The sequence below is a fragment of the Sminthopsis crassicaudata genome, chromosome 1 (genome assembly GCF_048593235.1).
Source record: "Sminthopsis crassicaudata isolate SCR6 chromosome 1, ASM4859323v1, whole genome shotgun sequence".
NCBI classification, from domain to species: Eukaryota; Metazoa; Chordata; class Mammalia; order Dasyuromorphia; family Dasyuridae; genus Sminthopsis; species Sminthopsis crassicaudata.
The window spans coordinates 750,148,119-750,172,399 of NC_133617.1; the positions used below are offsets into that span (position 1 = coordinate 750,148,119).

Sequence of the window (24,281 nt, forward strand, 5' to 3'; positions counted from 1 at the left end):
GAGAGACTAAAGAGATAAAAAGATAGAGACTAAATATGATTTCTCAAGCAAAGTAAACTCTCAGATGAGACTGCTATGAATGCAGGTTAGCACTTTCTTGGCAACTTGAAGTGTTAGTTGCCTAGAAGACTGATGGTCACAGAGGCAGTCTGGGAATTTGACCCAGAGCTTCCTATCTCCAAGGCTAGTTCTCTGTCTACTACTTCATAATGCTTCTCTCCCCAGCCCATGCCTGTCTCTACATATATAAATGCATATGTGTTTGTACATATGCACATTTTCATATATGTTTGTGTGTACTATGTGTGCAATGCATTATTAAGTGTGTCACGCTTCTGTTTGATCCCCTAGTCTATATTACATTTAATATGTCTATAAGTATATGTATTGCATGGATCCAGATATATGCATATGCATGTTATATTTGTGTGTATAGTTTGCATTTACACACAGACTTAAGAGTATGAGTAAGTAGGCAAATATATACTGTCTGCATAACACACACACACACACACATTTTATATATATATATATATATATATATATATATATATATATATATATATATATATATATATATATATATATATATATATATATATATATATATATATATATATATATATATATATATATATATATATATATATACATACACACATATATAGCCCAGGGATGTGGGACAGATTTGTTTAAACCTTGAAAACTCAATTTGGAGTCACTGTTAGCATCTATTAGCCCCTTCCCTTTTCCCAGGCTATACAGTGATGCAGTGCCCGGAGAAATGTCTTATACCAAAAGGATCATGTTAAACATGACCCCAGAGGAGGCTGGAGGAATATTTAGAATTTCTGTGCAGGTACACTGAGAATTCACTGCCACTTGTTCCCTTGAGTCAGTAGACAACACACATGGTATCGTTCATAAAGATAGCCCACTTTTCTCCTTAGAACTGTCACCTCCATGTCTAAATATGATTCTGCCCTTGCAAAATGCAAATCTTTCCAAGCTATTTTGGAAGTCTTCGTGTGTGATCCGGTATCTGATGTCCTTTAAAAAGCACCTCCAGTGTTACAAGCAAGCCATGATGGTAGAGCTGCATTACATTATGCAAACTTTCAATGCAAAGACTCAAGTCTGAAAGGCAGAGAAAGAAATTGGTTTGGCTAGAAAATGAAGTCCGTGTCACTGCCCATCTTGGTGATCACTTCATTCACTTTCCATGTCTGTGTTGCATTTTAGCTTAACAAAAATGATCTGAAATCCAACAATGGGAAGCCCTTTTTATTTAAACCATCTTTATTCCTTGGAGAAAGCATGTTGGCACAGATAGAGCGAGATCTGGATTCAAATTCTGCCTCTTGCATATACTGGTTGTGTTACTATGGTCAAATCTCTAAACCTCAGTTTTAATTTCTTCATCAGTAAGATGGGGGTGATCATAATACTTTTGACATTTAACTTTATAGAATTGTAGTGAGTCCTCAGTGGGATACATACATATATAGATAGATAGATAGATAGATAGATAGATAGATAGATAGATAGATAGATAGATATAGATATAGATATAGATATAGATATAGATATAGATATAGATAGATAGATAGATAGATAGATAGATAGATAGATAGATATAGATATAGATATAGATATAGATAGATAGATAGATATAGATATAGATATATAGATATAGATATAGATATAGATATAGATATAGATAGATAGATAGATAGATAGATAGATAGATATAGATATAGATATAGATATATAGATATAGATATAGATAGATAGATAGATAGATAGATATAGATATAGATATAGATATAGATAGATAGATAGATAGATAGATATAGATATAGATATAGATATAGATAGATAGATAGATAGATAGATAGATAGATATAGATATAGATATATAGATATAGATATAGATAGATAGATAGATAGATAGATAGATAGATAGATATAGATATATATAATGCTTTCTAAACCTTAAAGAGCTATAGAAATATAGCATTTTTGCTTATTTCTAAAAAACAAACTCAATAGTTTCCTTTCTTTCTGCCCAATACAAGATAATGGTCGAGATGAACATTGATGATGGTAACAACGCTGACTTTTCTCTAGAGCTTCAGGATTATTTAACACTTGTCTCACTTGAGCTTCCCAGCAACCTAGTGGGTAGAGATTGTTGTCAATCACTAAGCATTTATTAAGTACTTACTGTTTGCCTGGTACAGTGTTAGGGATCAGGAACTAAGTAAAGGATCGTGTAGTAGAAGGTTCTAAGTTGAGTTGTGACCAAGGACTAACCATTAACCTTGTGACCAAAGGGGACCATGGGTAATCAAGAATTCTGAGAGATTGGGGAGGGGCATGTTAGTATTATCAGCACCATTTTTCATATGAAGAAACTGTATCTCTGAGAAGTTGGTGGGGAGCACAGAGGGAAGTTGTATGACATGGGGGTCCTGGGCCCAGGACTGCCCAGCATGGTGTCTCCTCATCAGAAAATGGGCTGTGCTCTGTGAGCAAAGCAGAATTGAATTAGCCCAGAAGAAATGTGAGGTGTGCCAAGTTAGAGAATTCACTCCAAAGATTCTTAGAAACTTCTTGTGCCCGACCTGCAGAGCCTTCCGAGCTCATATTGGTCTGAGCAGCCCCAATCACATACCCTGGAACTCGACTAACATAGTGATGTCATTTTGGTCCTCTTGGAGAAAGGATAACAACTAACCAGCCTGTAACTCTAGTCTTTTCAGCCTACTCTCTTCTCACTAGGGCTCTGGGACATCACTCTCCTGCTTCTCCCTCCTCTCCTACCATTTCCAGCTCCAAATCTGTGATCCTAGGATTTTCCCATGATCCCACAGCTACCAAATTTTTTTTTTTAATTCTTAAAACAAAATCCCTGCAGCTACCCATCTCTCAAATTCAAGTCCTCCTGTGCCCAAGTCCCACTCTCTGGCTATCACGCCCCATTGCCAGAGAGGAAGGCGGCCCTCTAGGTGACTGATATTTTTTATGCAGAGCTGGCGTTGTGAGTGACCAAATTGGCTCTTCCTATCCACAGTAGAGGGAGAATCCACAGCGGTTTTCTTCCTGGAGGTCCCCACTCCTGGAGTTTTTCTGTTTTACCAGATGCTTCTTACAATGACCCTTAGGTTGAGATTCCTCTGGAGAAAGAGGTTCCACATTCTCATCTTGAGTGTCCTCCATCAGGCAACCCACTTCACGTCCTTCCTTCCATTGGAAATTAGGCGGCATTTCAAGGAGGCATCTGAGAAAATTGAATTTGCCAAGTGCTGAAAAGCTCTCTCCTGCCCATCTGTACTTTTCATAGAACAAGAAACTCTTGAAAGATTATTTCATCCTTTCAATTCCTTCCATGCCCTTGAGGCTGCTAATACATGTTTGTGCCTTCCAGAGAAGTGAAAGAAAGCAGGCTGCTGAGTTTCGGTCAATTCCCATCACCAGGCTAAGCCATCCTATTTGCCTAGCTTTCTCCCGGGGCTCAGCAGAGCTGCAGGAGGATTGGGACCAGTGCTTTAAAGCTGAGCAAAAGGGGGAGCTGGGAGCTATGTTTATAAAGTTAATTCTGGAGACTCCTGAGCTACTTGATCCAGGTAAATGGAGAAAATAATCAAGAATTGCAAACCAATTTTTTTTACTGCTTTCCACTCCTGTTGGTCACTTACAGGACCCTCAAAAAGGTGAAGCTGAATTTCAAGGGGTTAAGTCCAACATGTCCAAACACAGCTGAATTCTCCTAGGCCTCTGCTTGTAAAATCTGTAAAACGAGGGGGTAGGACTAAACAGCCTCTGAAATCCCTTCAGATTCCAAATCAAGGAATGGTCAGTCTTCTGATCTGTAGTTTTTCCAAACCCGATCCATTGAATTCAGAAACATGAATATCGAGCTGGCAGAAACCTCAGAGCCAATAGCACCCAACTCTCTCATTTTGTAGACCAGGAAACTGGAGCCTGTAGAGGGAACATGGCTGCTCTTGAAATCACATTGGCAATAAATAATGGAGCTGGGATTTGAACCTAGATTCTACACCAACATGCCTCCCACTGTATTTTACTGTAGATAAGATTGAAAGTGGGTGATGACTTTGATCAAAGAAATGCAAATTAAGACAACTCTGAGGTACCACTGCACACCTCTCAGATTGGCTAAGATGTCAGGAAAAGACAATGATGAGTGTTGGAGGGGATGTGGGAAAACTGGGACACTGATACATTGTTCGTAGAGTTGTGAATGAATCCAATCATTCTGGAGAGCAATTTGAAACGATATCCACAAACTGTACTTTCCCTATGATCCAGCAGTGTTTCTATTGAGCTTGTCTTCCAAAGGCATTTTAAAGGAGGGAAAGGGACCCACAAATGCAAAATGTTTGTGGCAGCCCTTGTTGTAGTGGCAAGAAACTGGAAACTGAGTGGATGCCCATCAGGGGGGAATGGCTGAATAAATTGTGGTATATGAATGTTATAGAATATTATTGTTCTATAAGAAATGGTCAGGAGGATAATTTAAGAGAGGCCTGGAGAGACTTAGATGAACTGATGCTGAGTGAAATGAGCAGAGCCAAATCATTGTACATGGCAATAACAATACTATATGATGATCTGATAGATGTGGCTCTTTCCAATAATGAGATGATTGATGCCAGTTTCAATGATCTTATAATGAAAAGAGCCATCTACACTCAGAGAGGGCTGTGAAAAATGAATGTAGATCACAACATAACATTGTCACTCTTTTTGTTGTTGTTTGCTTGCATTTTGTTTTCTTACTCATTTACTTTCTTTTTTATCTGATTTTTCTTGTGCAGTAAGAGAATTGTATAAATATGTTTATACATATTGGATTTAACATATTTTTATCATGTTTAACATGTATTGAATTGCTTGGTGGAGGAAAGGAGGGGGAAATCTGAAACACAAGGCTATGCAGGGGTCAATGTTGCCAAATTATCCATGCATAAGTTTTGAAAATAAAAAGCTTTAAAAATAAAAAAAAAAAAGAAAGTGGGTGATGAGCCAGAAACTACAAGAAACTTCAAATTAGTTCCTTGAAGGGGGTAAGAGTATGTAGAAGAACAGCATAGAGTGAAAAGATGGTTCTTTTGTCATTTTCTCCTTCCTTTCTTTCGCCATTTCACTGTCTCTTGCATGTTTGCCTGTATATTTTGTAGCTGTATTCTTTATGACCCCCAACATGACACTCTCTCTTCTTGGGAAGAAGTGGCTGGAATGAAGGATAACAAATTCTTAACAGACCATGCTGACATGGAGAGAGGTAGTGAGAGTTAAATACCAATAAAGGTATCAATGAGTTCTGAGGCTAACTGGTCATGGATCCATAAGCAACATGGGACAAACAGAACTTCTTTCCAGGATGTCCACATGACAAGAGTCACGATTTATTTCTAGGAAGTTTTCACAGTGCCCACTATCTCCACACTTTAAACACTCAATCAATTGACAATCATTTATTGAGTACCTACTATGTGCCAAGCATCTTACTAAGCTCTGGAGATACAAAAAAGAGCAAAAACCAGCCCTTGCCTTTATGGAGTTTATGGTCAATGGAGGAGATAATATGTAAACAAATAAAGACAATGCAAGCTAGGTGCAGGACAAGTAGGAGATTGGGAACAAAGGAAAGTTGCTAGAATTAAAAGTGGCCTTACTTGCTGGTCCTTAGTGGTTGAGGATGCTATGAAACCCAAGTTACTCTCACACCAAGGGAGCTGGATTGGTCTGGTCCTCACCCCTTTGTGGTTGGAGTGAGGAAAATGAGATTAGCCCATATGGCCAGTGGAATCACATTTGTTGGACCACCATAGTGGAATTGTCTGCCCTCCAGCCTTTTCCATTCCAAAGTTAAAATAATGCTAACTGCCCGTGTAGGAAGGTGGGCAAAACTGGGATGTATCATCTGTAACATAACTCTGCAGATAGAAGAGGAGGCCAAAAGAGGAAGAATCCCTCCCTGGAGCTTGTAACTTAGATTCTTATCTAAATAATATTTTTACCCATATACCACTTGTACTTTTCTAAAAATGACAGAAGAAGATTTTCTGTTTCCTGGCAAATAATTGAAGAAAGTGGCAGTCATCTAGGAGAAGGTGCACTGGTTTGGGATTCAGAGGAGCTGGTTTCAAATCCTACCTTTAATGCTTACGAGTTATGTGAGCTTGAGCAATTTAACTTAACTTCCCCAGGGCCTTGGTTTCCTTATCTCTGAAAGAAAAAGGTCAGATTAGATGGCTTCTGAACCAGATATCTATAAATCTCTAGACCTATGATCCCAAGTTCTTTGGACATCTCAATAGATCCAAAATTAAAATAAACTCAGTTCCACAGCTTTACCCATGGAATAATAATTGGCAACATTTCTATCTCCCCAGAAAGTTTGCAAAGTACACAACTGCCCCGTCAGGTAGGTCCTAAAGGCATTATTATCCCCATTTTATAGATGAGGAAACTGAGGCAGGTTATGCCCATGGTCACCCAGATAAGAAGTATCCCAGATGCCATTTGAGCCTATAGTAAGATCATGGATCTAGAGATAGAGGAGACCTCAGTTCTCTGAGAATCCAACTCCCTCAGATAAGGAAATGACACCCAAAGCAGTGAAAGCCTATGCCTCAATGCCTCAGTTAGTCAGTCTCAGGATCTGACTCCATTGGCAGTGCTCAGTGCACTCCACCAGGCTCACAGAAGGGGGAGAACTCAGAACAGGTTTTCTCGGGAGTGGCAGGCCATCTTCTCCCCAACCATGGTGCCCTTGACCCTAGTCCAGAGACAGGAAGACCATACTAGCAAAATAACCTGGGCTAATCACTACACTCCTAACTGCCGTAGTTTCATCAGTTTTGAAATGAAAGAAAAATAGCACCTGCTTCACCTGGTGATTGTAAGCATCAAATAAGATATTTGCAAAATCCTTAGCACAGTAACTGGTACATAGTAGGTACTTCATAAGTGCTTGTTGCTTTCCTCGCTTCCTTTAAGCTAACCCTCCTTCTTTCTCTTTGCTTGTAGCTACCTCATCCCTGAATTCCCAACTCCAACAGCTTCAGCATCTCCAGCAACTCCAACAGCAGCAGCCCCCGCCACCGCCCCAGCAGACCGGACCACCGCCCCAGCAGACCAACCAGCATCCACCACCAGCTCAACAGCCACCCCAGTCTCAGCCCCAGCTGCAGCCGCAGCCGCCTCCACCCCAGCAACCCCCACCTCCGCCTCAACAGCCCCCGCAGCCACCAGCACCATCTCAACCACCCCTGCAGAACCAATCCCAGGCTCCAACATCAAACCAGTCTCCAGCTCAGCAGGCCTCCAGTTCTCCCCAGAAACCCAATCAGTCCCCAGGACATGGCCTTCCATCACCTCTAACTCCATCGAACCCACTGCAGGTAGGCTCACCCTTTCTGTCCCCGATTTGAGCAGAAAGCTCTTCTTGGCAGGACAGAGTGACATTGTGCCCCAAACTGAGGGCATCTCTTTCTGAAGAGGTTTAAAGAAATCATTTCTCCTGGTCCTAGGCACGCCTCCAGCTCTGGCTTGTCTAATTCAAACTGGTCTCTTAGATATATGGAAGAGGAAGAAAGCAGCATGCTCCTGGGAGGCATGCAAGCAAAACAAATGGACCCACATGGAAGTTCCCTCCCCCTTCCCTCCCCACCCAGGATAAATGGGCTCTCTTCCCTCCTGAGAGAAGCCCGCGCTCTAAGTGCACTTGTAGAACGCAATAATTCCACTTTATGATACTTTCTGAAAGGCAGCAAAGAGAGTGTCCAATTAAAATTATTACTGGCCCGGCTCTGTTGGCCACAGAGGCTACAGTGGGCCGCCCACAGGGCACAGTGGTTATTAGTCTGCATTATGAATACAGGCAGGACTTAGTGTAAGCAGTTGGTACACTCAGGCAGCTGCTCTCCTCCAAGCCTTGCAGGGTTTGTGGGAGTAGGGGTCCCCGGGCCCCAGCCCAGATGCTATCTGTCGCCAAATCATGGCGGGTCTGAAATGCCCATGGAGAGGCTTCAAAGGAGCACCATTTTTGAGAAATTCAAAGCAGTCCTTTAGTTCATTCCATTTAATATATGAATCTGCAGTTATTTCCTGGGATTGGGGAAGTTCATTATGGAAGCCTTAACTTCCCAAGGTCCTCAAGGCTAAAAGGAAGGCTTCCAGTCTCTGCAGCTTAGAATTTCAGGCCATTCTCTCATAAAACAAATAAGCAGCTCCTTGATCATGGCTGTATCACCAACACAACACACAGACCCAAGCTCAGCTCTCAGCCCTTCCACTTACTACTTGTTCGACCTTGGAAAAACCTTTCCCCTCTCCAGGCCTTGCTTTCCTCACCCAGAAAATGAAGAGGCTTAAATTAAATGGCCTGCATAGTCTTTTCCCCTTCTAACTCCATGATCTCCTGATCCTAAGATTTGCCCCTCCTCTAGATATCTACCGGTCTAATTCATTCCCCTCCCTCAGCTGAGTCGCTGTTCTGTCCCCTCACAGACACAGTCTTTCATGTAGAATGGTGAAAAGAATGCTGGTTCTAGACTCAGCTGCTTTCAGACGCTGCTTCTGTCACTAGCTGGGTGACTTGAGACAAGTTCCTTGTGGCTCTAAATCTATAATCTAATTAAGTTCTATCTGTGAGACTTGGTAAGTCAGTTAGCTCTGCTAGACCTCCATTTCCTCATCCATAAATGGGGGAGGTGGGATTAGAGGGCCTCTGAGGTCCTTCTGGACCAGATGCTATAACCCTATACCATAATTTATAACAGAATGGCTAATCCAGTCCCTAACTGCCCTCTTTATGCCATGGGAAGAGTCGGCGTGTTCACTGTCTCTAGCCAGTGCTTGATGGTGACGGCAGTGCTTGGATGTAATTGGCTCCCTGGGCATGAAAGAGCTCCCTCCATTTTGAGTGCTTTGGTGGGGTGAGGTGAAGACTCTCGTAGAGTGATATGCTCATGGTAGACCAAAGAGCCTAGAGTTAAAGCTAGACTGGTCTTGAACAAGGAAGGCAACTTGGCAAGTGCAGTTAGAACATTTCCATGATTGTTGAAATCACTTCTCAGATTTTTCTGTGTTGCTGAGTCAGAGCTAGGGATGCTCCTGATTAATTTTTTCTGACCTTCAAAGTCATGCGATGACACTGCTGATGATAACTAGCATTGTTACTAAGGCTTACAAAGAGTTTTCTATATGTTGTCTCAGGTGACGTACGGCCACATAACCTGCAGACGTAAAGGACTGCAAGGGCTGCTGGCCCAAGGATCTCATCTGCTTGAAAGGGCAGCTAAAATCCACGGCGTGAGTCTAGGTCATTACAGCACTCTCCGTGGTTTGAATTATCCTTTAGGTGATTAATTCTAGCATGAATGAGATGAGATGGGTGATGCTAGACATAGCCATATTCCAAGATGCCAGGATCCCATTCCCTCTGTGTGACAATGAAATCCATACACCTGCCAGTGTGGAAAAGAATCTTCTCCCCCTAAGGATACAAGTCTTTGTCTTCTGCCATTGAATGTGAGTGCAATATTCCTTTCATTTGGAGGTAAAAGCGTAGGTGCTGGTGGACATTAACCTTTTCCAAGCACTGTCAGCAGCCTATAAATCTCTATTGAGCAGCAAAAGCCTAGTGTAGACAAGTCTTTTTCTAGAATGGTTGAATAAGTGTTGACATGTCCTAAGATGGCTCGTACTCGAAACTGCCCCAAAATATGTTCACTTCCAAGGCTGTACTAGAGAAAGCCTATAGGAATACACTTTTTGTCTGCAATGAATGAAGCCCTTAGCCAAATTGCTATCCCTTAAAAACAGAATTTTCCCACAGAATTTTAGTTTGTGTTTTCAATAAATTTAGTTGAAGGCTGGGAATTTTCCCACATTTGGGCTGGTTAGAATTTTAGTTTGTGTTTTCAATAAATTTAGTTGAAGGATGGGAATTTTCCCACATTTGGGCTGGTTAGAATTTTAGTTTATGTTTTTAATAAATTTAGTTTAAGGTTGAGAATTTTCCCACATTTGGGCAGGTTAGAATTTTAGTTTATGTTTTTAATAAATTTAGTTTAAGGATGGGAATTTTCCCACATTTGGGCTGGTTAGAATTTTAGTTTGTGTTTTCAATAAATTTAGTTTTAAGGATGGGAATTTTCCCACATTTGGGCTGGTTAGAATTTTAGTTTATGTTTTTAATAAATTTAGTTTAAGGTTGAGAATTTTCCCACATTTGGGCAGGTTAGAATTTTAGTTTATGTTTTTAATAAATTTAGTTTAAGGATGGGAATTTTCCCACATTTGGGCAGGTTAGAATTTTAGTTTATGTTTTTAATAAATTTAGTTTAAGGATGGGAACTTTCCCACATTTGGGCTGGTTAGAATTTTAGTTTGTGTTTTCAATAAATTTAGTTGAAGGATGGGAATTTTCCCACATTTGGGCTGGTTAGAATTTTAGTTTGTGTTTTCAATAAATTGAGTTGAAGGATGGGAATTTTCCCACAATTGGGCTGGTTAGAATTTTAGTTTGTGTTTTCAATAAATTGAGTTTAAGGATGGGAATTTTCCCACATTTGGGCTGGTTAGAATTTTACTTTATGTTTTCAATAAATTTAGTTTAAGGATGGGAATTTTCCCACATTTGGGCTGGTTAGAATTTTAGTTTGTGTTTTCAATAAATTGAGTTTAAGGATGGGAATTTTCCCACATGTGGGCTGGTTAGAATTTTAGTTTATGTTTTCAATAAATTGAGTTTTAAGGATGGGAATTTTCCCACATTTGGGCTGGTTAGAATTTTAGTTTGTGTTTTCAATAAATTTAGTTTTAAGGATGGGAATTTTCCCACATTTGGGCTGGTTAGAATTTTAGTTTATGTTTTCAATAAATTGAGTTTAAGGATGGGAATTTTCCCACATTTGGGCAGGTTAGAATTTTAGTTTATGTTTTCAATAAATTGAGTTTAAGGATGGGAATTTTCTCCTGTGGATGGTTTATAAAAGAGTATTTGAAACACTTCTTGGTTTGGGAGGGAGTTTAGTGGGACAAGTGGCACCATCCAGTCCCTTGGTTCACCATAAGGGAAGGATGACTGGTAAAAAGTGACCATAGGTTAAATGAGAGGGGGTCATGGGAAATAAAAATAAGCCCTTTTTAGTATGTATGAAAGGAAATTCAGGTCTAAGTTAATTTGCTGCAAACATGCTCTCTAGCACAGTGGAAATACCAACCACTTTGTTGTAAATTGTATTTTCTATAACACAACAGCTGCTGGCTTTTTAAGTTGGGAGATACAGGATCTGGTGTAACTTTTTCTTTAAAAAAAACTATTTGAAACAAAATCCAAAGATATTGAAGTCTCTAAGGTAATGATCTTTATGAACTAGAATGAAATGTTTTTTGTCTGAAGATTATTAAGGGAATAAAGAGCAACTAAATTCAAATTTGACAGCTCAGATTTCATTTCTGAATTCTGGATTTTTCATGTGGGCTTTCTGCTCTTCCATTATTCAGAATCTGTCTGAGAGATATTAGTTTAGAACAATGCAACTTGGAAAGATTGTCAGGGAAAGGCAGTAATTCAGAAGGATGATTGCATTTGTTTCAAAAACTCTGAAGGATAACAACAATTATTTCTTGAAACCTACAGATGCTGTCATGTCTTCAGAAGGGAAATTAAATGAAAGTGACTTGCTTACCTGGGTGGGGTGGCTTCTCCAGCCAAACAAAACTTTATGATGCTTGGGGTAAGACCCAAGTTTCCCACAGGGCTCTTGGTAGGTCCGTCTTCACTTTCATGTAACTCTTTGACTCAATTCATTTGCCAAACTGGGCTCTTGGATTGAGCCAGAAAGAACACAGTATCATCCAAGAAGGCTCCATCCAAAAAGAATGGTTTGAGTCAGTTCCTTTGATCTTTAGAAGATGAAGAGATGCATTTTATATTGGGGTAGGGGTGTCTACAACATGGGTAGATTTCAGGGGATGGTAAACTTGGATGGAGAAAAAATTCTGTGTTTACACTAACCTCTAAGTGAAATCTGGTATATTCTTCACTATGAATTAAAAAACAAAAAGATTCTGAGCAGAGATCCTTGGCTTTCACCAGACTGCCACAGAGGTCCATGATACACACACACCAAAAAATGGTTAAGACCCTGGCCAAAGATGAGTGTTCTTCCTTCAAAACTCTCAAGTTAAAATGGGAGGTGAGACCTCGGTCAGGTCTCCCTCAAACACTGGGCTTCATTAGAAAGAAAGTGGTCCTAAAATGTCTCAACAAATATTAAGCTCCTGCCATATACAAACATGGGACAGGCAGCATGACCTAAGAGATAGAGCATTAGCCTCCGAATCAGGAAATCCTGGCTTCAAATGTTTCCCCCATATTCAGGTCAAGTGCCAAACTGAGGAGACCTGGTCCCAATTTGTTATGAAATAGACAAGCAACATCTTAATAAATCAATATGCTTGGACCTTTGTTTTCTCAGATATTTCAAGTTGTACCCATTACAGAGACCAATTCATCTGATTTCTCACTATTGTTCTTATTGAAAGACAGAGATAGAGGAGTAGACAGAGATAGAGGGAAAAAAAGAGGAGAGAGGGAGGAAGAGAACAAGAGTAAGAGCGAAAGTGAGAGTGAGAAAGGAAAGAGGAAGAAGAAGAAGAAGAGTAGGAGGGGAAGAGAAGAAAAGGAGAAGAGGAAAAAAAGGAGAGGAAGGGAGAAGAGAGCAGAGGAGTGGAAAAAAAAGGAGAAGAGTCGGAAGAGGAAAGGAGAAAGGAGAAAGGTCCTGTATGAAGTGATAGCAATACAAAAATAAAACCTGCCTTCCCTCAAGGAGCATGTCTTCCACTGGAGAACTTCATATGTATAGAGGTCAATTAATACAAAATACATGGAAAAATACATCAGGAAAATTAACAACTAGTAAAAATTAGGAATGTTCTCCAATGAGAAGTGGGACTTGAGCTATGGATTCCAAGAGGCTGAGCAAGGAAGGGGCACATCCCAGTCATGGGCACTACTTGTACAGAAACTGAGTCAGGGATAGATTGTCACATACAGGAACCAGTTAGCCAAAATCCACCCAGAATAAAGGATGCATGAAGGGCAAGGTGAAATATTACCGGAAAAAATTTTCTTTTTGCTCCAACCTTCTTGAAATCGTGTTTCCGTATAGTAGTGGTAGTAGTTTTTTTTTTTTTTTAGAATTTTTTTTCTAAAATTGCATGAGTAATTTTTTTATAATATTATCCCTTGTATTCATTTTTCCAAATTATCCCCCCCTCCCTCCCCTCCCTCCCCCCGATGACAGGCAATCCCATACATTTTACATGTGTTACAGTATAACCTAGCTACAATATATGTGTGTAAATGCAATTTTCTTGTTGCACGTTAAGTATTGGATTCCGAAGGTATAAGTAACCTGGTTAGATAGACAGTAGTGCTAACAATTTACATTCACTTCCCAATGTTCCTTCTCTGGGTGTAGTTATTTCTGTCCATCATTGATCAGCTGGAAGTGAGTTGGATCTTCTTTATGTTGAAGATATAGTGGTAGTAGTTTTGAGGTGCCAAGTGATCAATGGCCTCTGAGCTCCCTTTTCACTCTGATTGGCTAATCTGGTCCTCCCTTCTTTTCCAATGACTCACTGTCTGACTGTGGTCAAATAAATTCACTTATCTATTCAATGAAAGGATTCAATGAGATTCTTTTTGAAATTCTTCCCAGCTCTGGGATTCCAGGAACTAATCCAGGTGCTAGAGAAACTCAACCTCTCTAAAAAGTCCCCGAGTCCTCCTCAAGGTTGAGGTAATTGATTGCCTTGGCAGGGGAGGAGGACACAGACAAGGGCTGGGTGACCTCACTACACGTGGCTCATCACTCAGCCAGAAAGCCCCAAACCCCCCATTAGAGAAGCTTAAAATCCCAAATGCTGCATTTAACACTGGCAGCCAAGGTACCATCTTGCCCCTTTGAAAAGAGGATAATCTTCCTCTTTCCTTGCTTTTAGCATTTTAATATGCAGCGTAGGAGCCAGAGCATCTGCTGGAGCCTTTGAGGGTCAGAAAGTTCTTGTTTGGAGAAATGGGGGCATTGAAACCCTCTGAAGGTGAAGTCACGCAGAAGAGAATTTCATACATGCAAGACGGGGAAAGATCTTATTACCAATTGTTTGAGAAAATTAGGCTAAAACTGGGACTGGAGTCTTTTCCCTCTCCCAGGGCAGACACACACAGACCATCCATCAGATCCACTGTCCTGTGAGTATTCTTTTCCAGCCCTTAGAGACATGCCTCAAAGGCTATTTAATCTGTATTCAGCTCCTACTGGGCAATCACCTTGGACAGCAGGAAATCAGTGTAATGTTTTATCCCATTGAAGGTAAAAGAGCCACAATCCATGAACTCCCTCCATAACAGAAGACCAAAGATAAGTCACATAGAAGAAAAAAACTTCCCCAGTGGCCCACACTTTGAGAACCACTGGTACAACTGCCTACAACAGAGGTTCAGCCCACATAGGCTGATGTGAAGCAGCTCAGCTCCCTGCTAGTGTGGAGAGCTGGTTATTCTGATGGTAAGATCAGGCGCGAGAGGCCTCCAAAGGGACACACAAAAGGACAGATTTCACCTCAAGAAATCTGAATTTGGCATTCCCCATCAAGGCATCCTGGGCAAATCATTTACACTCATAGAACCTCATTGGTCGTGATAATTCTTGCAATGAGAAGCAACATGGCGGGGTATTTTATTGCTCTTGAATCATTTCAGGCATAATCTACCCTTTGTGACCCCATTTGGGATTTCCTTGGCAATGATACTGGAGTGGTCGGTCATTGCCCCCGCCTCATTTTATAGATGACAGCACATGGATATTTTAATCAGACAGTTGGGGGTCCAAGTCCAGACCCTGACATTCTGACAACGTCACCACGGGCAAGTTGCTCCCCTGCTTTGGGCCCCAGAAATGATTGTTAATTAAAGATGAGTTGCTGATGTTCGTTGGTAGAGAATCCCCACCCTGTTGAACTTAACCAGCTCCAACCAAAAAGCAAAACTCTCTTAAGGCTGTACTAAAGACCCTCCCCCCAGGGTTATGGGAGTGGTGGTCTGTAAACTAAAGGGGGATTTAGCATTATTATGTATCATCCTGGGCACTGAAATCCAAAATTTTATGATACCTATTGGGGAATTTGAGAACCTGGTTCTTTGGCAATCATTAGGCCATTGACAAAACACAAGACTTCCATCTCCAGAGTAAAGTGATTTTTCCTCTCGTGTAACAACTGGCATTTTAGAAAACCATTATTTGAGAGGATTGAAAAATATTTTAAGTTGTCAATCATGACTGCTCTTCAAGTAATCCTGGACAAGATGAACTGAATCTCAGTTAGATGGGTTCCCTCCCTCCATTCTGTACCAGGGATGAGATTCCAAACCTGACTTGGGAGTCACGATGACAATTCACGGTTTCAATTTGACGGGCATTTATGAAGTGCCTACTATGGGCTGAGCTCTGTGGAAATCTCTTTTTAAGACTCATTTAAATAGTACTTACCCTTTAATACTATAATCCAAGCACTTGCAATCCAAGAAAAACAAAACATGAATTCCTTAACTCTAAAAGTAATTGGAGGGCTGGAGGAAGAGAAAGGATAGTTTATTGAGAATGTCAAGGGTAGTCCCTTTGGATTATGTTCTAGATTTGTTATTTCTAGGTATTGCCAAGGATATCTCCAGAAAGAGAGAAGGAGTGGGGGGAAAGAGGGAAGAAGAGACAGAGAGATACAGAGAGAAGGGGGCAGGAGAGGGAAAGGGAGGGAAGCAGAGAGATGAAGAGGAAGAGAAGGAAGAAAAGGAAGAAAAGGATCAATATGGAAATGAACAAAAGGAGCCAATGACCATAATTAGGACAGATGCGATGCGACAGTCTGAATTCATTTGACATCCCAAACTATAATTTCCCCAAGTCTGAGTCAGGACAAGGCAATATACGGAGATCCGCTCCCAAGGGAGTTCTGGTGCCATATGTGGTTCCCCCTGTATGGACCCTGTGATCAGGAAGGATGCAGGAAGGATCAGAGTTGGACAGTCATTCCTCTCAGGCAGGTCATTCTAGAGTCTGATGGGACAGTTATGTCCCTTCTCTGTCCTCTCATGGGCTTGGAGCAACAACATGAAATCCCAGCTCCCCTTTCTCCAATGATTTGTAGACCTTTGGTATTTTCTTCCCAAAAACCTTACCAAGAAAGCAGCATAGGAATTACCATCCTCGTTTTCCAGATGAAGAGCTTGGGGCTGAGAGTTATGTCGGAAGGAAGGTTCACATCTAGTTTTCTCCTAGCTCCAAGCCAGCATTATCCCATGACTCCATGTTCTGTAGACAGGTTCCATTTGCAAAGAGAGATCTCTGAATCTTAGTTGGTATTCCCTGAGACAGAAGGACATAGAAGCTGTTGGTAAAAGTCACAAAGTGGGTACAAGTCCCCAAAGGGGAGCCTTAAGTTTGACTTAAAGAAAAAACTTCCCCAGAATTTTTTTCTCTCAGATTCAGATACCTCTGGATACAGTGGGCTCTTTCTCCCTCATTGGTAAGCAGAGGCTGGACATTCATCATTGTGTATGTTATAGAGGGAATAATTGTTCAGGTGTGGATTGGATTAGGTGGCAGGAAGTTAGATATGTGTGAAAGGATAGCATCCTGGGCAGGAAGTTCCCTGGGATGTAGTTGAATCAAAATATCTAGTAGCTTCCAGTTTTGATTAATTAATCTTGCAAAGCAGATAACAAAATAAGTCATTTCGGCACTCCTGAAGGAGCATTGGCACCTTCTAAATCACAGTGCCCTGGGACAAAGCTCCAATCACCCAAACCAAGTTACAGCTCTGTACAAGGACAAGTTATCATTACTATTTCTGCCTAACCTCTCCCCTTTCCAGCTCTAACATTTTTTCTTCAAAACATGACACTTCTGATATAATTGGGCAGTTTTAAAAAGACGGTATCAAACAACCATCCCCCAGCATTACCATCAATTATTTGGGCAGTGCAGCCTTCCAGGGAATGGCAAGCACGATTTATGAAAACTCTGCCACAGCACGAGCTACAGCTTGGGCTCAGCCTCCCAAGGGTGTTGCTGAAAATACCCAGAGGACACCTGCCCGCTCCTGTCTGCCCTTCACTCACCTGAACACGGGGAAAGTCTGGTGGGTTAAGAAGCTATGGGGATGACTCAGGTGGGCTTTATCCCTAGTTTGGTAGAAGAAGGACACAATAAATGTCCTTCAAATAAAGCAACAGCAACGATAGCAGCAGCAGTAGCATTGATCAACATCATCCTCAGCAAGCCAGAGAACCAGAGAATGGATAAGATTTGAAAGGGGGAAATGGGAAGAAAAGGCGACATCCCCCCCCAAAGGGAAAGAGCAGGACCATAGAAGACTAGGATGGAAGAGAGGAAGAAAGAAGAATCCATGATAAATTCAGCTGGCTCCAAGAAATCTTAGAACTAGGACCAGCCTCAAAAAGGGTGCTCCTTCTGTGGCCATTTGGTTTCCAAAGGGTCATTCTCGGAGAATAATATGAGTCTCCAACCCCAGGTTGTCTATTCTCTTCCTAGCACTCTTATCACAAGACATTTAGAGGCATACTTCACCTGCAAGATGATGAAATAGAAAGGAGTTTCTCCCCTAGCCCTTGTCTGTCTCTGTCTCTCTATCTCTATCTCTCTCTGTCTCTGTCTGCCTCTGTGTGTGTGTCTCTGTCTCTCTCTCTCCCTTCCTCTTTCCCTTTCTCTTTCCCTCTTCCTCTCCCTCTCCCCCATTATCCCCACCAGAACATTTTTATCAGAGATTCTCTTTTGCTCGCTTGTGTGCATTTTAACCAAGAGAAATTATTCTGAGTTCCATGGTGAGAGAGCCCTGATCAGATCAGATCATAGGCTTTAAAACTGGAAAGCTTTCATCGAAGTCCCAAACCAAGGTCCCCAAAAGCCCAGAGTTCTGTTTGAAAGACGAGCTTCTCTCAGTCCCTTCCTTCCTCCCATTTCTTGTGGAGAAACAGGCCCTGAGTTACATGTTTTTTTTTTCCCTTCTCTGTATCCCCAGCATTTAGTAACTCAATTTGACCTTTTCAATTTATAAGCCAGATCATGGAGCCTCTGAAAGCATGAATGGAAGCAGGCAAAAGAGTGTTCCAAGGCCCAGGCTGCTGGGCCAGAGTGAACTTTGAATGTCAAGTTGTCTTCTTGCCTTCTCCTAGCTGGGCAAGGTGCCCTGGCCCACACACGATTGATCCAAACTTCTAGAGCAATTCCTGGCCTTTGGCCCATCTGCTGGTGGCTTCTCAGGGGGTCAGCCTGTGCAGTGATAACCAAGTGCCAGGGGTCAGCCTATGCAGTGATGACCAAGTGCCAGGGGTCAGCCTGTGCAGTGATGACCAAGTGCCAGGGCTCAACCTGCACAGAGATGGCCAAATTCCAGGGGCAGAGGGGGATCCTGGGGGCCTTGGTAAGCCACCTGGCCATGGCTCAGAGCCAGCCCCAGAATCATGACTGAGGTGCCAGCCTGGGCTCTGATCACTACAATCTTTTGAAACAGACTTGTCTCTTCTGACCCGTATCCTTGACAGTGATGGCTTTGCCCCAACCAACTGCTTTATACACCAGAAAGTACTTCTCTGTCATCAAAAGCGGTTCGGGTAGGGATCCCAATCTTTTTCTCAGCAGGGAGCCTTCTCCTCCCAAAGAGTTGCTGCTATTTTCAGCATTGAAACACTTGGTCTTCCAATTGTGAAGCTCTGAATACTGCATTTAACGAGAACAAAGCCATGTTTAAGGGTTCAAAAAGGAGAGAATATAAAAGAGACCTTTGGGGGTCCCTAAGGGAGGTCTGCTGGAGAGGGAGCCTTGCCTAACTCCTAGAGTTGGCAGAGATTTCCAAATCAAAGCAAGGTGGCATCTTGGCTTCCTATGTCACAGCCTGGAAATTAACCACTTTGATTAAAGCCAACTTGATCCCACTCCCAGAGGTCAAGGTCATAAAACCATTGAATTCTCAACCTGGAACTGGGTGGGACCATGGATTATGGTCAAGTGGCCCCATCTTTTGATGAATACCATAGCCTCAGAGATATTCAGTCTAGAAAAAGATGGATTCTGCTGCTCTAGCCCTTGCTAGGTAGCTCATTCTTTCTCTAGTAGGCACCCTTTATCTTCTTTACTCGGTTGAAAATGAAAAGGGCATCTTTTGACCATGGACAGAACCAATCCTTCCCAATTTTCTCCCATACTCAGCAAGCTTAGCTCACTTCTTTTCTGTTGTTAGAAGCATTTTGTTCAAATTTTTATTAAAAAAGAAAACTTTCCAAACTCCTGATCTCAGAAACAAGCCCCCAGTGAGCATCCTTCCATAAAGAATGGATTCCAAAGCAAAGAATTCCCCAAAGGGCCATCCAAAACCCTCTTAGCATCTGGGGCTAAATTGGTAACGGAATTTTATTTTATAGAAAGTTGAGCTTCCTGTCTGGACTGAGACTCTCATAGGCTCACAGTTTTAGAGCCTTTCACTAAGTTCAATACACTTATTTTACTGATGAGCAACATGAGGCGCAAACAGCAAAGCACTTTGCCCAGGCCCACACAAAAAGCCCAGCCCCATATATCGTTCACACCCTGGATTGTCCTGCCTTCTCCAACAAGCTGGCTCTTCCCAAGGGGATGAGCCTGCTTTGCTTCGGCTTCCTCATGCCCCAGATTACAGACCGTGAATATTGGCCAATAACAGACAACATTTAGAGAGCACTTCCAGGTTTACAAAGTGAGATATATATTGTGCACATTATGTATACATATATATTCTAACATCAATTTTTCACAAGTACAGAATGACTAAACAATAGTTCAGATAAAAAAGATTTAGAGATTTCAAAGGACTACAGATTTGAAAGTAAAGAGTAGAAATCAAAAGCAATCTAAACAAGAAGTCAGTGCTGTCCTTTGTACATGAAGAGAAGTAGAATTCCCCCAAAAAGGAAGTAATCAACAAGTAAACATTGCTTAAGCTCCTACTATGTGCCAAGCATTCTGCTAAGCACTCTGCTCCTCTCACACTATACAGGGTCACAGATTTCAAGCTGGAAAGGGACCACAGATGTAATGGAGTCTTGATCCCAGGGCACACATGGATGTAGTCATACTCATGAGTATCCCCTAACTGAAAATCATATTCTTTCCCTCAAAACATCCTTCAGTCACTTTATGGTCAGATGTGGGTGCTACATTTTAGGGAAGGCAGGGACAAACAAGCCTGTTGTAAAGAGGGAAGCCAGGCTGGGGAGAGGACCTCTGGTGCAACCTGAAGCAGAGTCATCAGGGGCTTGGGCATGTCAACTGCCTTCAGGGATCTCCTTCGAGATTTTAGCCTTGGTCTGCTTGGCCCCCCAAGACAGAACTAAGCAGCAGTGACTGGAAATTGTCCATTCAGATTTAGACTCAATATCACAAAAAAGAGCCATCCCAAAGGACCAGGACTTTCAAAGGAGATGGTAGGGCTCTTTCAATGGCATCAACCAATAGGGCCTGGTTGCCCATTAGTCAACTCTCATAGAAAGAAGGGAATAAATAGGTAACAGGCATGATGGCAAGTGCTTTACCAACATTGCCTTCTTTCATTCTCGCAATGTCCTGAAAGGTAGGTGCTATTATTGCTTCCATTTTACTGATGAGGAAACTGAGGCAGGTAGGAGTAGAATAACTTACGCAGGATCACACATTGTATGTATTTAAGTTAGAACTCAGATCTAACTCCAAACTCGGTACCACATACCTGCCAAAGGCCCTTACTGGGTTGGACTAAAGAGCCTTTAAGATTTCCTTGAATTTCATGTTTATGTGATTTTTTTTCTGTCAAGTCGTGTATTTTTTTCTCATTTTAGCAAAACCTCGAAGCTGTTTGAAGTGGACTACCCAATGAAAACATAAATACAAGATTTTTTTCTGGTACTTTTCCCTCAATATATGAGAAAGCCCCAGAGCCAAGGGTGACAGTCGGGACACTGGAAAATGAGACAGGCTCATTTAAATTCTCTGCCCCAGGTGTCCTCAAACCACTGGGCTCACCTCTGCCTATCTTGGTTCCTGTATTCAGAGGCAGGTAGTCAAGTGTTCTGCCTGCCTGCCTGCCTCATGGGCAATGAGTTCTCTGTAACCCCTGGTGGACTCTACCTAGTCTTGGAACCTTCAGAAAATGGGCCACCTCCTATTTCAGAAAGCGAACAAATAATTGTCTAATGCTGATGGCATTGATAAATTACATCTGTCTGGGGCTTTCAAGCTCTCACAGAACTCAGTGAGTTCATTAGGAAACCTGGAATGAAGCAGAAGAATGACTGACTTCAGATCCCAAGCCTTAGTAGTTGTAAATAAGAATGACAAATATTGATTAAGCACCTACTACATGCATTACACCGTGTTAGATGCTGAGGATATTTGCCAATACTTCAGCAGATCTGAGGTCTCATCAGGAGCAGGATGGAGACTCCTTCAATTGTGCAGGTTGTGGCCCATCTCTTCATCCTGGTGGACTCTTGTCCTCCCATTAATTAAGGCCTCCCATAAATCCTTCACAAGGAGTCCATCCACTGCGCTGAGGACTTTCCATTAGATTTCTTGACATTGAATGGAGTATCCATCTTTTATTTTGCCTATTTTTTGTTCTCACTGTTTAACTGGCTCATCTTCTTTTCCAGCCATGTATCTTTCTGATAACTTATATAGCAGCTGATAGTACAGTGGGTAGAGTACTGGGTCCAGAAGCTAAAAAGACTCATCTTCCGGAATCCAAATCCACTGACTAGCTGTGTGACTCTAGGAAAGTCACTTAACCCTAGTTGGCCTCAATTCCCTCATCTATAAATGAGTTGGAGAAAGAAATGGCAAACTGTTCCAGTGTCTTTGCCAAGAGAACCCCAAATCAGGTTATGAAAAGTTGGACTTATTAAGAAGCAATTCACATTTTATATAGTGCTTTAAAGTTTACAAAACACGTTTTGTCCTTTGATCTTTACCGGTACCTGTGGAATTTTACAAATGGGGTAACTGAGGCTGAGATGATGAATCAACTTCACAGCTGATCAGGGTCTGAAGTAAGATTCAGACTTAGGCCTCCCTGACTCCAAGTCAAAATCCCCATCCATTGTACCACCCGGTCACCTCTTTAGGACACTTTTGTCAGGTCAGTCCTGATTGGTAATGCTATTTAAGTCCACCATTTACCTGTTAGCCACAGGCAAACTTTAGCTTGCATTATTCAGGGACTGTGAAATCCCCTTACTCTAAGGATGAAGAGAGAAAATTTTAACTTCAATTCAATAAACATTTGATAGATCTGCCACCAGATGGAAGGCATTGGGCCAGAGATACAGGGTCAAAATTGGGAAATTCCTACCTTCAAGAGACTTGTATTCCCTAAAGGGATGTATTATATAAACAAAAAAAGTTAAAGCAAATTAATGTAAACAAAGAGAAAGTGCTAATTCCCTGGAGGGTGAGGGAAAATCAGCAGAGATTTCCTGTGGGAAATAAAAGCTAAAGTGAACCTTGTCGGAAAGTAAAGGCTCTGAGAGCTGGAAGTGAGGACAGAGTGAATCCTAGGCTTGCAATGTTGCTGAACTCAAGGGGTTTATCGCCAGGTAATTCAGAGAGTAGAGTGCTCTGGTAGAGTCAGGAGAACTGAGCAAATCTGACCTTAAAGAGCAGCTTTGTGATTCTGGTCAAATCATGTCACCTCTGTCTGCTTCAGTTTTACTCAACTGTAAAATGGGCTTAATAATAGCACCACCTCCTAAAACTATGATCCTATGAGGATCAAATAAGATGATGTTTGTAAAACACTTAGTACATAAGTGCTCAATAAATGACTATTTCCTTCCTGTTTCCTCCCCCTTCCCCAATTGGGATTCACATACAAGTAGTGACAAGATAGAAACAGATTAACAGAAAATGAAGGAAAGACAAAGGATTTTTTTTCCATTCTAGGTCATGATTTTCCAGCTGTTCTTTAGATTTCTTGAGCTTTACCTGAACCTCAAGTTTCTTGACAGGAACAGAAAATTCCTATTAGAATGTGGAGCTGCGAAGTCCAGTGGGAATCAGTTTTCTTTGTGAGCAGCCCCTGTAATTATCCTGCCCCACCTGGCTGTGGCTTTGGTCTCTTCAAGGCTTTTTTCCCTTTTTCTGAGATTTTTGTAAACAGCCAACTAGGTAAAGGAAGAGCAGGTCTCGGTGACTCACAGGGTGACAGTCCCTAGTCTTAAAGCTGGGAGAGATCTCTAAGATCATCCAGTGCAATTCATTCATTTTATGGACAAGGAAATTAAGACTCAGAAAGGGAAAATCACTTCTAGGATTCACTGAAAGGCATCCTGAAAATTAAAAAGCATTCAGTTTAGCAAGCAGTTACCAGACTTACGGTGTGCCAAACCCTGTGCCAGTGGGAACTGGGAAGACAAAGATGGAGAGGGAAAATCGCTCCTTCTCTCTGAGAACTTGGAGTCTATTGGATGAAAACTGTCTTTTGCACTTTGGTAAACTATAAACACACACATATGTATGTATGTGTGTATATAAGCTTAATAACTTATGACCGCTCTGAATTTGTTGGGGAAACCCTGTGTGGAGAGACAGACAGACACAGGCAGAAAGGGAAGAAAGATTAGTGGTAGATCACAAATGGATAGATTGATGGATAGAGATAGATGGATAGATACAGACAGATAGATACATACATACATAGATAGGCACATAGACATAGATAGATAGAAAAGGTGTATACATGGAGACAGTTAGATAAATAAGACAGATACAGAGACACATAGAAGTAGATAAATAAGATAGATACAGAGAGACAGAGACAGACAGACAGACATCGACAGATAGATAGACAGACAGACAGATAGACAGAAAGATGGATGTACGGACGGATGGACGGACAGATGAATGGATGGATGGGTGGATGGGTGGATGGATGCATGGATGGATGAACGGATGGATCTATGGATGGATCTATGGATTGTTGGCTGGAGGTATGGATAGTAAAGATGAAGTATTTACTATACAGCCATTTCAGGGAAAGCACTAATTTTAGGATGATCAGAAATCAGAAAAGGATCAGAAGGTAGCATTTGAACTGAGTCTTGAAGAGGACGCCAAGAGATGAAGATGCAGAGGAAGTGAAATCCAGCC

At 41.6% G+C, this 24,281-nt stretch overlaps 1 protein-coding gene across 1 annotated transcript in view; it reads left to right on the forward strand.

Annotated features, from left to right (window-relative positions):
• Positions 1 to 7,752, forward strand: part of POU6F2 (POU class 6 homeobox 2) — a 130,006-nt gene extending 122,254 nt beyond the window's left edge. The window contains exon 2 of the mRNA XM_074283210.1: positions 7,063 to 7,752. Within this exon, the coding sequence (XP_074139311.1) occupies positions 7,063 to 7,466 (404 nt within the window). The 3' untranslated portion in view covers positions 7,467 to 7,752. The remainder of the gene's footprint in view (positions 1 to 7,062) is intronic.
• Positions 7,753 to 24,281: the final 16,529 nt, after the last annotated feature.